Here is a 15175-nt window from a genome sequence, read left to right as displayed (position 1 = left end):
GGTTAACATCCCAAAGACAGTTTCTTCCAGGATTTACTGATAAGAGTAGTGCTACAACTAGCTTCTGGGTGGGAATAGACCTCTCACATCTGGAAGTGTTTTATTAGAGTGTATCTTCACGAGTGCTTGAAATATTTTAAGAGGCCTGATCTGGTTCTTCAGCTACAAAAAACACTCAAAAATCTCTTGATCTGAGGGTAGGCTCTAGAAGACAGGACTGCAAGGTACAATCACCTCAAATGGTATCATTAAAAGTTATTTTTTGTTATATCATGAAGACAAGCTGCCTCTTTGAATTTGTCGAATTCCATACTCAAATTACAAATTAAAATTGGTTGCTTAAATTAAATCCTTTCTATAGCTGTCTTAAGTTATCTAAAAAAGGAGACTAAGTTTTACCTCTGTAAATAGTGATGTTCAAGTTTAATAGGAGTATTTTAAACTACCTCCTTCTTAATTCTTTTTCTAAAATCACTCATTTCTAGTTCAAGAATTATGACTTTGGAATAGGACTTATTAGAAAATACCTTAAAAATAATGTTTTTTACATGTGTAACAAAATAATTTTGCTCAGCTACCTTTAATACTAAATTCCTGCCAAACCATCTACAAGTCATCAAACAAAATACCAGTATTTACCTGCATAAATAATTGAGCTATGGAACAAAAGGTAATTAAATACCCATGAAAATATAAATATTATTTAACAGTAGAATTTTAATAAAACTTCATTCAAAATAGATTTAGTTAATAGGTTCTAGGACTTGCTTAGTCTCCACACAGTCATATCCGTACTGAGCTGAGCTTCTGCTGCTTTCAAAGCAGCTTTCCGGTAAAGGGCACCATTCATTGTTTGATTCATGCTTAGCGCGCACACTTCTCGTTCATTCTGAAGCTTCTTTCTAAATTGCTGAACTCCCTCCTCACTGTCCAGTGAAGAATCCACAGGAACATCACTGATTTTCTGCTCACTCTGCCATGTCAGACTGCTTTTGGCTTTGCTTTCTTTTGAGAAGAATGAACTCCTTGAGGTGAGCATTTCTTTTTCCAAAGCCAGTGCTAACTGTTCAGTAAATACACCTTTGCTTCCAGATCTCAGGAATTTTACATCACAGGTTGGTGGCAGAACTCTAATAAGGCTATGAAGGCACTGGAACAAGACAGTCAGGTTCCTGTAAAACAAGATTATGATTATTATTATTATTAAAGATACTCTATATCTTCAAAATTCCACAGTGGAAGATAAAACAAAGCTACTGTAAATCCAACAGGAGAAAAAAACTTACGCTGATTATGGTTTGAACTACTACATGAACTGTACATACAAGAGTAAGGAAGGGCTTTCTAATGGCATGCACGCTAGCCACCACACATAAAAAGAACGGACACTAAGCAAACTTCATCAACATAAATATTCTGTGTTAAAATACATGTCCATGATTAGGGTTAATGTGCACCAGTTGTTTCTTTAAGAAGTAATTCATTGTACGTGAAAGGCCACAGGTAATACCACAAAATAAATGTGTTGTCTGGTCTACATTTAAGGGCAGAAAAAAGTCACTTATATTCACAGACTGTCACCATCAACAGGTATGTAAAACATGGTTATTAGGTGGCCCACAGCCTGTCTTTTTAAAGACACTGGTTTGGGAAAGTTGCACTTAAAAATCAGACATTCAAAATTATTAAGAAACCAAGATAAAACAGTGCTGATAATCATCAGGGAACATATTCCCTTGGATACCAGTGTAGCATGTATGACACAATGACACATTCCTCATTTGAAGAGCAACACAGAATTTGTCTAGTTTTATTTCCCAGTGTTAGGCCAGATAAACTCCTCAAAAGATGTCTTTAGATTAAAAAAGAAATCATCTCAGGAAAAAAAGACACCCACCCAAACATGAAAAATAAACAAGCAAAAAAACCAACCTAAAAACCCTCACAAGAATCCTTGAGTAGAAGGCATTTTCATTAAAGTACTTCTATTTCAATTTAGCTATCTTAACATTCCACTACTTATATAGACATAGTTTACTTTGGTTCTGAAAGGCTGTGAAGAATAATAGTCAGTAGCTCCCACCTGTTATAGAAATATCTTAGCTGGACAAAAGATCAATCCAAAGACAGGAAAAAAAGACACAGAAAAGACAATCATAAACATGTATCTCACTAACTATTAATGCAAAATTGGATCAAATGTGCAGAGCATCAGGTAACTTAACTTTTCAAAAGGAACCAAAAGTCTTAAAGCTTGTTACAATTTTACTGATTAATTTCTTAAATATTCCAGCCTTTCCTCTTACAAAGAAAGAAATAACTCCTAATTTGAGTAAAAGACTGAATCTCACTATAAGTTAGACAATCTTAAGAGATACTGCTTTTCTTTATTTTTTAGCCTGAACTCTTCAGGACAGGCAACATTTGTCAATACTTGATAAGTACTTTTTATATTGTGAGTCTTATCCAGCTAAAACATAAATTATGGCAGTATTACTAATGTGTTTAGCCTGGTTTAGGAAATGTTACAGACATTTGTCCAAGAATCTACGTAAGAAAAAAATCACTGAATATCTTCAGATTATTTCCTTTTCAAAATCATGATAGTGAATAAATATATATAAAACATTACAAAATTAGACTAAATCTATGTTGCAGTACTAACTACAAAATGACACTGCAATAATTTAAATTCTGTACAGCTTGCGGTTTGTTGTTGTTTGCTTGGGTTTTTGTTTTAAGATTCTCTTAAGGATTTTTTTTAGAATCAATATATGCTGAAGAGAAATTATACATTCTACTAAGTATAAAGCAAGAAAAATGAATATACAATTAAGATACAGAGCAATGAATAAAAGAAATAGTACCAAGCAGATATTAATGGAGACTAGACTTATTTGTAATTCAATGTTCTAGCCTAGGCAAAATTAAACAAAGCAGTTCAGTTTCTGCCATAGTTCTGGTTTGAAAGTTATTTTGTTATTGCTGAAAGTTATCATATAATCATATTGGAAGCCTACTGGTTATGATTTTTTGCTATTCCTTATGGTACCAGCAAGAAAAGGTGTAAAGATAAATTTTGTATGCAAGATGAATATACTCTACACTTTTTGAGCAATTTTACCTGCAAAATAATGTTAGAACTCCTTCAAATGGATTTTTCAGGGTCCAGTTAAAAACTGTACCATATACATTTCCTGCTTTATGACAGAATATGTTGTCATGGCATTCCTTAAATGGTGTGCACTCCATTTCTCCCAGTAACCATGAATTTACTGGAGTTAATGTGCAGTCAGAAGACACAATTTGAAAGGAGAACCTGACAGATACTGCAAGGACAGCAAGTATATCTTCCACAGAACCTGCAAGAAAACACAGTAAAAAGATATTCAACCTAAATATTTTGATCATGTTGCATGCATTAAAGGTGCTTAGATTTTCAGTTCACTCCCTCTGTTTATGTGAAGAGTTTGTACCCGCATTTATGCATTCTTTGGGAATTTTCTTATCACCTAAATCCTGATACCTATTTCTGTCAAGCAAAATAGTTAGCTCATTAACAGACCCCCAGCTATATGACGAAAGCTCTAAAAATAAACATTACCTTGCCAGAAGAAGGCTATTAATAGCCTCCTGTGATAGTAAGATGACATGTTGGCTTTAGCTAATGACACAGTACTAAAGGAAGAAGAAATTAATTGCACACAACGAAAAAGATATTTTGCTACATGAGTGAAAGCCCAGTTCAAAATCAATACAATCAGGAATATTAAGACAAAGGGGAAAAAATGGCCTTCATAGACTGGTAAATGAGGAAAAGCTTCATTTACTTTGTTATTATTTAAGAGGTTATACTATGTCAGAAAAAAATGTTTGTATCTAAGCAACAGTAAATATCTTATCTATAGACAATACGCAGGCTTCAGCATTCTGTACTCAGACTTATCTTCAAAATTAACCAGTCTAGATACACTTCAGCATCTATACTGGCAAAAAACCTTACAGCAACTCACTTAACATTTTTTTCTTTATTAGAAGTGTTCCATCTTGTATTTCACTGCACTTTTAATTCACAACAGGTCTATGCAGTTTGTGTTCAGAGACAGATGTGATTACACCTTGAAAACTTAGCTTGGCATCACCTAGAATAAGCAGAAGCAGCAACCACATACTTACGAATCCAAAGTATATCAGTCCATTTACCTGTACAATAACTATTATTCCTTAACATCTTTACTGAATATTTTCCACTTGAAATATCTTCAAGACTTAACAAAATTTTCCCACAGAGTACAGCAAGCTTTTTGCTCTCCTGTAAACCATCATCCCGATGTTTTTGTTTCTTTGCATGCAGAAGAACTATACAAGACACACGATGAAATGCCAGTAATGGTGAAAGATTGGTAACAGCAATGACTGTCTTTGCTCCATCCAGCTGGACCTTTGAATACCTCTTAGGAAACTCTTTTTTCGGATCATTCTTACTATGCAAGTCCATTTTCATCTTTTTTGGAGGAGGCTCAATTTGACTCGAGGAGACAGACAATGCTGAGAAGGCTTTGTTCAGCTTCATGATTTTATTTCGACACTTGATAACTGGGGAAATCGAAGAGAAGTGTTGATCCATCACTAAGGATAAACTGACATCACTCAGTGACCTGTGAAAATCCACATAAGATGACTGCACTCCCAGTTTTTATTTTTTCTACTGATAAATAACCAGAACTTTACAGATATATAGACATTTAAACCTGGAACAACTGGAGTTTGTGGTAGTTTAAGTCATAGACTGCAAAGAGTTTAAGTCCTTCAAATCACTATTTCATCTAATCTTAGTACTAAGATTTTTCAAGATGTGGATTGAATTTTCCAAGAACTTCTAGAAGCTGGACACCTCATTTCAACTGAAAGAATTCAAATGTCTAATTAGCTCAGAAAACATTGAAAATTCCACATAACTCATACAGATACTCAATTATTTTTATATTTATTTTTAAAGACTTATAGTTCTTCTAAAAAATGCAGAAAGTATCGATTCTCCTCTTTGAGGACCAAAACAAACCTCTTCTGATCTGTATTGTTTCATAGACATTCAAACAAAACTGAATGTAGAGTGTAAAACAGAAGGTTTAAAATACTATTGACTCAAAAGTGCAGCGATTTCCCAAATATATTAAGTAGTTTATTTATTTAACACACGGTTCTTTCAATGAAATCCGAATATTACTGTTTCTGATCCTCACTTAATGAGTATTTTATTCTGTCAGTCAATTCAATCTAAAGATGTCACTGATATCTGAAAGTCTTATAGATGGTTAATTTTCTTTACAGAGAAGTATCACCACCTCACAATGCAATCTAAAATATTACTGCAATCTTGCATCAGCAGGAAGCACAAAAAAAAAAATTAGTAGAGACTGAAAAGTATTGGGAGTGGAGAGAAAGCAAGCCTATCACATAACCTTTGACAAATGATTTTCACAGATCTGTTCTTAACTGTAAAAATTGAGGAAATGGCAATATTGCTGCCAGTTTTTAAAGAATGTTCCCAAATCTTCTGAGGACTCTGAAGCTATCCAGGAACTAAGTATTTCATTTTCAAAAACAAAGTCGTCATCATCAAAGCTAAAAGAATAAACACTAGGAAAGTAAAAACAATATCTTGCCTCAGTGGCTCTTAACAGAGGCTGTCAAGAAGATGAAGTCAACTTTCCTGTACAGTTATAGCAATCTGGCAGCTGAGAAATAATACACCTGCAGCTCCAGCAGAGTGGCCAAAGGGCATAACAGGTCAGCTCCCTCATGACCACTGGGAAGATTTTCTGTGGCTTCAATAGTCTTTAAGCTTCCCCTAACATCATCCCAGCTACACCGCTTGTGGGAATATAGGTCAAAAGGTAAGTTCTGACTCCACCAAAGTTTACGTTACACAATGCATGTCATAAATTTATGTTTCATGCAATCTTGTTTTTAAACTGTGTTCCAGATTAGCTCCCTCCCTGTTAGGGACAAATTATATAAGTAGTATCTACAACTAGAACTAAGCAGTTAAGATGAACAGAATTAAAAAATCATTTTAAAAACAATAAGAATCAACAAATAATTCTGACGGTTTAAGTATTGCATGGCTGGTTGTTCCACATAATACATACAATACATAAGTTTTGATTGGATACTTGAATGTAGCATATTTCAATTCAAAAGCTGAGTATTTATTAAGACAATGAGCCAATTGAAAAATGTTTTCTTCTGTGCTTTTTCAAGCAAATCACGTTAGGAATGGCAAGATGTTAACAGCAAGGCACTGTATAGCTAAGACAGAGCTTTATCAACACTACATACTGATGTCAGCACAGCTATGTCAACATGGACTTCAAAGACCCGTAATTCTTGTCAAAGAAAACTCTGTTGCACGAAGCCTCTAGGGCTGATGTGGCTATACTGACACAGTTGATATTTGGCTATATAATGTTTTTTTTGTGCAGTTCTATAAAGAGACAAGCAGAAGCAACAACATAAGACACACATTCTAAACAATTTGTATACAGATGTTCACAAAGCAAAAGTTCAAATCTCCAAAAATCATAGAATGGTCTAGGTTGGAAGGAATCTCAAAGACCATCCAGTTCCAACCCCACTAGACACCTCCCACTAGAACAGGTTGCTCAAAGCCCCATTCAGCCTGGCCTTGACTTGCTCTGCAGACTACTGCTACTGCAGAGCTTAATCTGCAAATTCAATTTCTATAGAACTACTCAATTAAATTATTAGAAAAAAACACGCATACTTACAAGTAAAACAATTCTGTTAGTTCTACTCCAACTACCAGGTTGTCACCCACAACACGCTGCCACAATTTTTTTATGAAGTGCTCTGGGATGTCAGGTGACGATGATATCTCTTTATTAAGAGAGCGAGGAGGATTTTCTACATCATCCCAGAGAGAGACAAGACCTTCCTTAGAGAAAAACAGGGGTTTTTTTAGATAACGTAAGTGGAGACACTAGTTCCTTTTATACTGCATTTCTTCATGTTTTACTACAAGTGATTTCTGCAAGCACTTTTAAGATTTATAAAATTAGATCTGTATAAACTAGTTTATTCTCTACAATGGATTCAAAAGACACAATCACATTTTCTTAAAATGCATGATATAAAAACCACAATTCATTCTCTTCTTGTAAATATCACAGCTATAAATCTTGAACTGTTGTAGAATAAATTGCCCAAAGAATGTTTAAGGTACTAGAATTTATTTTATGTTACTGCATTAATTGCTTGAAATTATGTTACCTAAACCTGGCTGACTTTATAGGGACTACAACATTAACTGAGAGAGCAACCCCATTTCAAATAAATTAGGTTTATTTTGAGCACCATATTAAGATAAAATCTTCTCAACCTCCATCACCTCCTCAGCTCACAGTTCAGTCAGACCCCATTAAAAACTCCATTTTGCTTACACAGATCTATGACAGCTCATCTTTAGTAACATGTTAGACCACAGACAGATATTCAATATCTGGGCAACTGTGCCGATTAAGACTGTACACTCCCCCTACAGTTTTGTCAGTAACTGCTAGAGGCTACTCCTCCATACAACTCGGTTGTTAGGAGGCATTGTGCAAATCAATTTCAACTGAAGACAAGCAAATTAACTCTTATTTACATACATTGACAGGTTCAGGTAATGAACCACACCTAAAAAGCAGAGTTTTGACAGTGACCCTACTGGTGTAAGTAAGAAGTGGTTGAAGGAAGCACCCTCTACAAATGGCTCAGCAGCTTTTATAAGTGATCTGTACTCTCTTCCGCATTTTACCTCTTTTGCAGGTGGTAGAACATGGGTTCTTCCTTCAACGAGATCTAGTAATGCTCTGCAAGACTGAAGAATAACTCTCTTTTTGAGTCCTAAATGCTGCTGTAGCTCTCGAACAGAGGTGCAACCAGCCTGTAAAAGGTAAAAATGATCATTAGACTTATGTTTAGGTCTACCGCAAATCAGAACAACTATTGAAGCTACCAAGATGTCTTTACCAAGATGCCTTTTCAGCTTTCCACTTTTATGCAAGTATTCCAAGCCAAGATCCTGGCATTCCTCAAGTAATGCTTCTAAAAAATGTTAAAGCCAAGCTACTGTGCTGCCAAAATATGAATCTAAGTCTTGGCCTCTCAATATTAAACCTAGATTTTAAGATAAACTTCTGAAACTTTATAACGTTATGTACTTATTTGCCTCTGTTGTTATTGTTCCTGCAACACTCTTCCACAGATATTAGTTTCAAGCTCTTCTCAATACTAGTACTTATTATTGGTCAAGTAAATATACTGAAGAGTTGACAGTTTTATAAACAGATACACATGCAGGCTAATCTCAGTTAAAAAAAAGAAAAAAAAAAAGAAAGAAAAAAGAAACATGGCAGCATTAGCTTCTTATATTTTAAGAAAGCTCCACAAAAGCTGTTCTCTGAAAAGCAAGATACCAAGAAGTCCATTGCTGCCAGCAAAAACAATGCTTACCATTAGAATGCAAAATCAAACTTCCCTCCCTTCCTGCCCTCCCCCAAAAACCCCCAAACCAACTCAGGATCAGTCATCATCAACTGGCAAGCCCGAATAAAAAGCCCTTTATATAAGCAAAGTGAAGTAACCTCCTCAAGCCACAGTGATAAAGGAGATTTACAGCAAGTAGCACTCATCATGGTAAGTTCTGCAAAAAAGATTTGCCACCTATCAAGCCACGGATCATAAGTACCAGATTCTGAGCAATAATTCAGTGCCAGTCTTGGGTCAGGAGAAGAAAAGGAAGAGTTAAAACAAGAATTAAACCATTAATTATTTACACTGGTAAGTAACTACAGAATAAATAACTGAGAAACAGAAAGCAAATGGGGAAGCATAAACTGAGAAGCAGTCAAATGGCAAAACCTTCACTGATATATGCTTGCTGACCAATATGACCTTTGCAAGCCTTTTTTCTTCATAAAGCAACACAAGAAAGAGACCTGAAATATACCACATGGCTAATCCACAACTGGGTAGTGCCCCCCATCAACTCTCTCTGGAACATACACATTCTTCCTGCCATATGCCAAGACGTACTATGCAACAATCACTGGCAGAAGTCACAGTCTTTGCACTGTGAAACTAAGAAAATAAGAGTAGATCACCTTAAAATAGAAAGTAAACATCAATATAAAACCAAGGCAGTCCAGATCCGAACACAATAAAGCTGTGAGTAAATTCAACACAAACAGCAGAACAGATGAATTGCTGTAAACAGCAAAGCAAATAAAGGTATAGGCTTCATAGTAAGAAGAACAGCCAAGTGCTTTGATACATTGCGATTAAAGTTGCAGTGTTCATAAATAAATTAATACCCACGCATACCAAGCTAAAGCTACAACCCAGGAATTGTGGCAATTTTACAAAGATTTATAAGATTTTCAAGTTGCTTACAATGCCAGCATGTGGCTTTGAAAATGAAAGATCAAAAAGATCTTCAAATAAATAAATAAACAAACTAGGTCTTATGAAGGATTCTGTGTCTGTAAGATGTAGTTTATCAGCAGATACTACATGAAATCTCCAGCCAATGGCTTGTTTTCAGGGGAACCAGTAGAATGCGCAAAACAGAGTATTCATTTGATCTTAACGCAGATTCACAGAGCTGTACAGATGAAAGGCAGCTAAAAGAACAAAGTTATAGAACACGGTTACGTAGAACACATAGTTGTGGATGGCAGGGTGGGCAATCCTCGTTCCAACAGTGGAAGGAGCAACAAATGAGATTGAAACTGATTTCTGTTTTGCAGAGCAGGAAAGTAATGTAATTAGTAGGGAAAGAATGCAGCAGGAATGAAATTAGTTTCAAAATGTATGACTAAGCAAAAGAATCCAGAAACAGAAGAGAAAGCATTTGGAAGGAAGCTTGTACTTCTGCATATAAAAGCTAACCGTCCTCTAATGTACAAACAAAAAAACCTGTAAAAATGTAGGGTTAGAAGGGACCTCAAGAGGTCTTCAAAATGATTCCAACTTCTACTCTATTGTCCAGTGTTCTCCAAACAATAGCTTTTCTCTTTTGTAAGGGCTTAATATCTCTCTTGTAATTAGAACTAGAGAAGTGTTTTCTTCTTCAGTCTTTTCCTAACCAGTCACAGCCCTCCTTTTTTTCCAGCACTAAACTTTTGCCAGTTAATTTGCTTCATTTTTAAAAGCTGGAAATAAAACCACCATAATATCCTACTTAAGTTTTCAGTGATTCTCAAATGACGGGAATAATTACCTCCTCTCTCATACTTAAAGCACTCTTGGCAAACTAAAAATAGCCTTGCATCACTGACTCTATTTGAGATGCACACTACCTCCTAAACATTACCCTATTGGCACAGGCTGCACAATACTGAAAAAGAACATCTCGGAGAGTATACTGGCTGTTACACCTACAGGATGAAAGGTAGAAAGAAAGGAAAGCAATTATAAATTCCCATTAATTACCTGGATTCTGGCAAGTACTCTCAGCTTATTTTACATGTGATACTAATGAAAATTAGGATATATTCTAGCTGCACCTACTCTGCAAAATTATTCTTCTAGGACTGATAGTAAGAGGAAGAAAAACATCAACAGGTGGTAAAATAATCAGAGTCAATAACTAGGGCAAAAGTAAAAGCCAACTTGCCTGAAGTTTGTATACAAAGAAAGAGATCATAATGCTCTTCTTTATTTTCAGGATTAAATGCCACTCTTTGGCACTCACTGGGAACCTGGCAGTACACTATCTCAAAGCATGTAATGTGGAGCAGATAATGTAAACACATTAATTTTATTAAACTGGTACTCAAACATCTATGAGTAAAATGACTGTTATAAAGCTTTGATAGGATAGCTTCAGCATTATCTAAAAACTTTTAACTAAGTAAATGAGACCCTTTCAATTACCCAAAAGCATTTGTAACAACAGAGAGAACTGAAACAGGCTACCCTGATTCAAGAATGGATACTTAATACCATTATCATCTACCTGAACCACTTGTCCAATAAAAGCAGTGTCCTTAACCTTACCGCGATACAGAAAAGTAATTTGGAGAAAATATGGAGGCACAACTATTGAGTACAAACCTGTAATCTTTTTTCAAGGGCTCGGATAGTAAGCAAACCATTCTCTTGCAATCCTTCTGGAGTGGGAACATCATGTTTATAATTAATACCACTCTAAAAAAAAAAAAAAAAGAACAACCAAACCCCTGAATTAATGAAAAAAATGAAAAGTAAGGTACAGGCTATTACACAGCATTATAAAAATCTGGAGGGAAATACAGAAAACCAGCAGACTCACAGCATGCATTTTAAAAGAAAAATCTTATCTTCTGAGAACAATTAGAGTTTGATAGTACATAATGGAAAGAGTCAATTATGAGTAGATAATTAAAAAGTACTATAGCCTTAATTAACAGCTCTTAGCCAAAAGGTAAGCATTGTAGCAAACCTGTTACACATGTGAAGTATTTTCAAATGCATTAGTTTAATTTACCAAAATGATGTTGATGCTATCAAGGAAGGAGAATAATCTCTTCAGATAACTTATCTTACAATTACAATGCAACACATTGTATTTAAACTTCAGGGCATTTCACAGCACACATCCAATTTCACTTTGCACCAATACTTCAATGATTTATTGAGGTTTTCCTAATTTACTAAGCACAGACTGAGTAGCTGAGAAAAAGCAAGCTGAACTTACTGCATAGTTGACCCCTCCAAGATCCGTTATTTCAAAAATACTTAACACGTCTGTACTGGAGTCGTCCTTAAAAAGCAGTAACAGTTGCTCACTTCCAGAGCCAATAAAATCATCCACCAAAACAGACTTCACTTTTTGCCATTTGGAAGCCACCTACAGTAGAAGAGTTTTTAAAATACACATATTTGAGTAAATCTCATACTTAAGATTTTGCTTTGGTGAAGCTTGCTTTTTATAAAAAGCCAGCCTATTCAGGTGTGAGGAATACAATACTTTAAGAAAGTAAGAAGTTTCAAGCTCTCACTCTTACTCCATCATTTAGACCCTATGTAACGCCAGGAAAAATTAGGCATTCCTCTTCAAAGACCACTTCCCAGAACAGAAGTGGCAGAGAAGATGACAGCATTTCAGTGTACTCAAATAGCTGAATAGCTGAATGCTGTAACATTTATTTAGAACCAGTAATATTTGTAGATCGGTAAAAGACATTATATCTTTGCATTCAGAAATATCTTCCTTTCATTGCACACTTAATTATGTTTGGGATGTAAAGATAACGTTGTACAACAGTGCTGATAACTAAACAGGATGAACTTTCATTTCCTGATTTATATTAAGTATTCTTGGCAGAGTATTACAAAACCTTAGCAGTTAACTTTGTCTCTCCTCTTAATTTAGGAAACAAAAGTGAGGTCTCTTGTCATTTCCATGAAGAGTTACTTTTTGTTACTACAAAGCCAGGGTCAAGAGGCTTTCAAATTCCAATGAGAAGTTTATGCTTTGCAATGACATCAGTTTACTTTCACTTTAAGACAAATGATAAAGGCACACTCAGAACTATCTTACAACTTCAAGTTCTCATACTATGGAAGTTTTCAATCAGCAAAAGAAGCTTTCGCTCAGATTCATAAAATGTATTTTTAAGTAAAAGAATCTGGGTAAGCAAGCTATGAAAACAAAACAACGTCATACTTTAGACAAGTTATTTTAACAGGAGCTACAATAACAACAACAACAACATACAGAACTTAAACACGTAGGTTTTCAGTAGCAGAAGCGTCAAATAAGACAATTTTGCAAAAATAAAAATTAAAAAAAGATAAAATAGGAAAAGGGAGGTGTTTAAAACCACAAATACCTGTAAGCTGTCTCTCCTCTGTACAACACAGATATTTCCGGAGGCAAAAGACACAATAAATAGCAAATCATTGGTACTGGTTACAGCAGTTTTTACTGTACACGGTTTCTCATAAGGAAGTTCACAAACATCTTTAGGGAGACCATCCTGGAACCAAATAAGCTGATTCTTGTGAGTTACGGCGACAAGTGATATTCGGAGCTGTTTTTCCAATGTCTCATTCTTGCATACGTATACAGAAGATACCACTCTGCTGTAAGCATGAGGCATAAAGCATGTGCCACTTTGCATTTTTTGTGTTTCAATTGCGTATCCAAAGAACTCACTGCCCCAGATGGCTTTGTCTGAAGTGGAAAACTCATCCTCATCTTCACTATCTGACAGACAGGCAGTTCTTACCCCTAACACAACAGCACCTTCATTCTCAATTTCACCTGTCCACACAACAGAAGAAAGCTGAATAGGAGCACTTAGAACCGTGCAGGTCTTAGAAGAGACGTAGAACAGCTTGTTGGCATGCCTCCACAAGACTGAAGGGCCAGTAAACAACCTGATGTCTTCTTTCAGCTCATAATCCAATTTAAAATGAAATGACTGCTCAAATTGATTTGAGCTGTGAAGCAACAATAAAAGGTATTTGACAACATTGTTGTGCTTCTGCTTTTTCATCAAAATGCAGGGAAGAATAATCCCTGTTCTGGAATCTGTTGTGCAGCTACAACAAATGATTTCAATTTTTAAGTGACTGGCACGCATGCTGAATACTCCAGAAGACTTCTGAACAAACAACTTAGTGTCTCTGTTGAACACCATTCTTCTGACACATAAGTTCATTGTTTTATCAGCTGTTCCTTCCACATGTTTTGGATTTGAGAGCCAAAACAAAAGGACTTCGCCATTGTAGGACAGGAATTGTTCACCCACAAGCATCTTTACGTATCTTTAGGTACATTCCTCTATGAGAAATGCATCTCCATTATTGTCAAGATTATTCCTCTGCAGAAATTTTAAGCTATCTGGATGTTTTCCATCTACAAAAGTGAACAACAAAAGAATTGAAATCATTTTGAGAATAGCTGAACTGATCCTTAAAAATAAGAAAAAATGTACAGTAGACATAGACCAATTTAAGAATATGATACCATTATGTGCCTTCATCTCACAGATTAAAATGAAGTTAAGGAACTTTGTACTAAGATATTTAAGTAGCAGAAACATTCTAGGAATGATGTACCAAAGCACAAATTCGCTGCTCATCAACAGCTACACAGCATAATATTAACTGAAAGAAACCAAGCCAACTCACACACACATTGTTTGCGTGACTGAATTGAAGGTGTCAGCTACACAAATAAACTGAGCAGACTGGAAAGCAATGGTGCTTTGAATTCTCAAATTTCAGAGATCCATAGATAGAATGTCCTGAGTTGGAATGGACCCACAAGAATCACAGAGTCCAGCTCCTGTCCCTGCATAGGACAACGTGAACATTCACATCATGTCTGAGGGCGTTGTCCAAATGCTCCTTGAATATTGTCAGCCCTGGCACTGTGACTGCTTCCCTAGGCAGCATGTTCCAGTGCTCTACTATCCTCTGGGTATCCCCTATCCAACCTAACCCTCCCATGGCACATGTTTCTGCCATTCCCTCAGTTCCTATCATTGGTCACCAGATAGAAGAGAACAGTGCTTTCTCCTCCTCCTCCCCTTGGGAGACTTCTCTCAGGTACAGGCTTTATTAATAAAGATAACTAATTCCTGGCTGATATTACAAAGCCTCTTTAAAGGGAAAGTTCTTTGAAGATGAGCCCAGTCATTTTGCTGCCCAGCAGGCTCGCTCTCTCCCCTAGACTGATACCAAAAATGCCAGCAAATAAAACTCTCTAAGACTCATTTTGGGGTTTTAGAAAGTAAGCATTCTTTATCAGGCCTGGGCAAGATGAGGGAGCCATCTCCATCAACCAGACAAAACTGGTTACAGAATGTATTTCCCACTGACATGCATGTGTACAAACTTTCCCAGAAATCTTACTTGTATGGCCAGCAGGTCAAGGGAAGTGATTCTGCCCCTCTACTGTGCTCTTGTGAGTCCCCACCTGGAGCTGCGTCCAGTTCTGGAATCCTCATCATAAGGATATAGAATGGTTGGAATGGGTCCAGAGGAGGGCTAGAAAGATGATCAGAGGGCTGGGACAAGGACAGGCTGAGAGTTGGGGTTGTTCAGCCTGGAGAAAAGAAGGCTCTGAGGAGACCTTTTAGTGACCTCCCAGTACTTGGAGGGGCTCCAGGAA

General features: G+C 36.1%; 1 protein-coding gene across 1 annotated transcript; it reads right to left on the bottom strand.

The window, feature by feature from the left end:
• Window positions 1-604: 604 nt before the first annotated feature.
• Window positions 605-13994, bottom strand: FANCB (FA complementation group B). Its single transcript, XM_069849959.1, has 8 exons — window positions 12885-13994; window positions 11747-11899; window positions 11125-11217; window positions 7823-7951; window positions 6792-6958; window positions 4204-4658; window positions 3125-3362; window positions 605-1172 (listed from the first exon to the last, which is right to left on the bottom strand). Exons 1-8 carry the CDS (start codon window positions 13812-13814, stop codon window positions 758-760), a joined length of 2580 nt encoding a protein of 859 aa, XP_069706060.1. The 5' UTR covers window positions 13815-13994; the 3' UTR covers window positions 605-757.
• Between the last annotated feature and the right edge of the window lie 1181 nt (window positions 13995-15175).

This window comes from Phaenicophaeus curvirostris, chromosome 1 (assembly GCF_032191515.1).
Source record: "Phaenicophaeus curvirostris isolate KB17595 chromosome 1, BPBGC_Pcur_1.0, whole genome shotgun sequence".
NCBI classification, from domain to species: domain Eukaryota; kingdom Metazoa; phylum Chordata; class Aves; order Cuculiformes; family Cuculidae; genus Phaenicophaeus; species Phaenicophaeus curvirostris.
The sequence above is the reverse complement of the archived record's forward strand: the minus strand, read 5'-3'. Positions and strand labels throughout refer to the sequence as shown.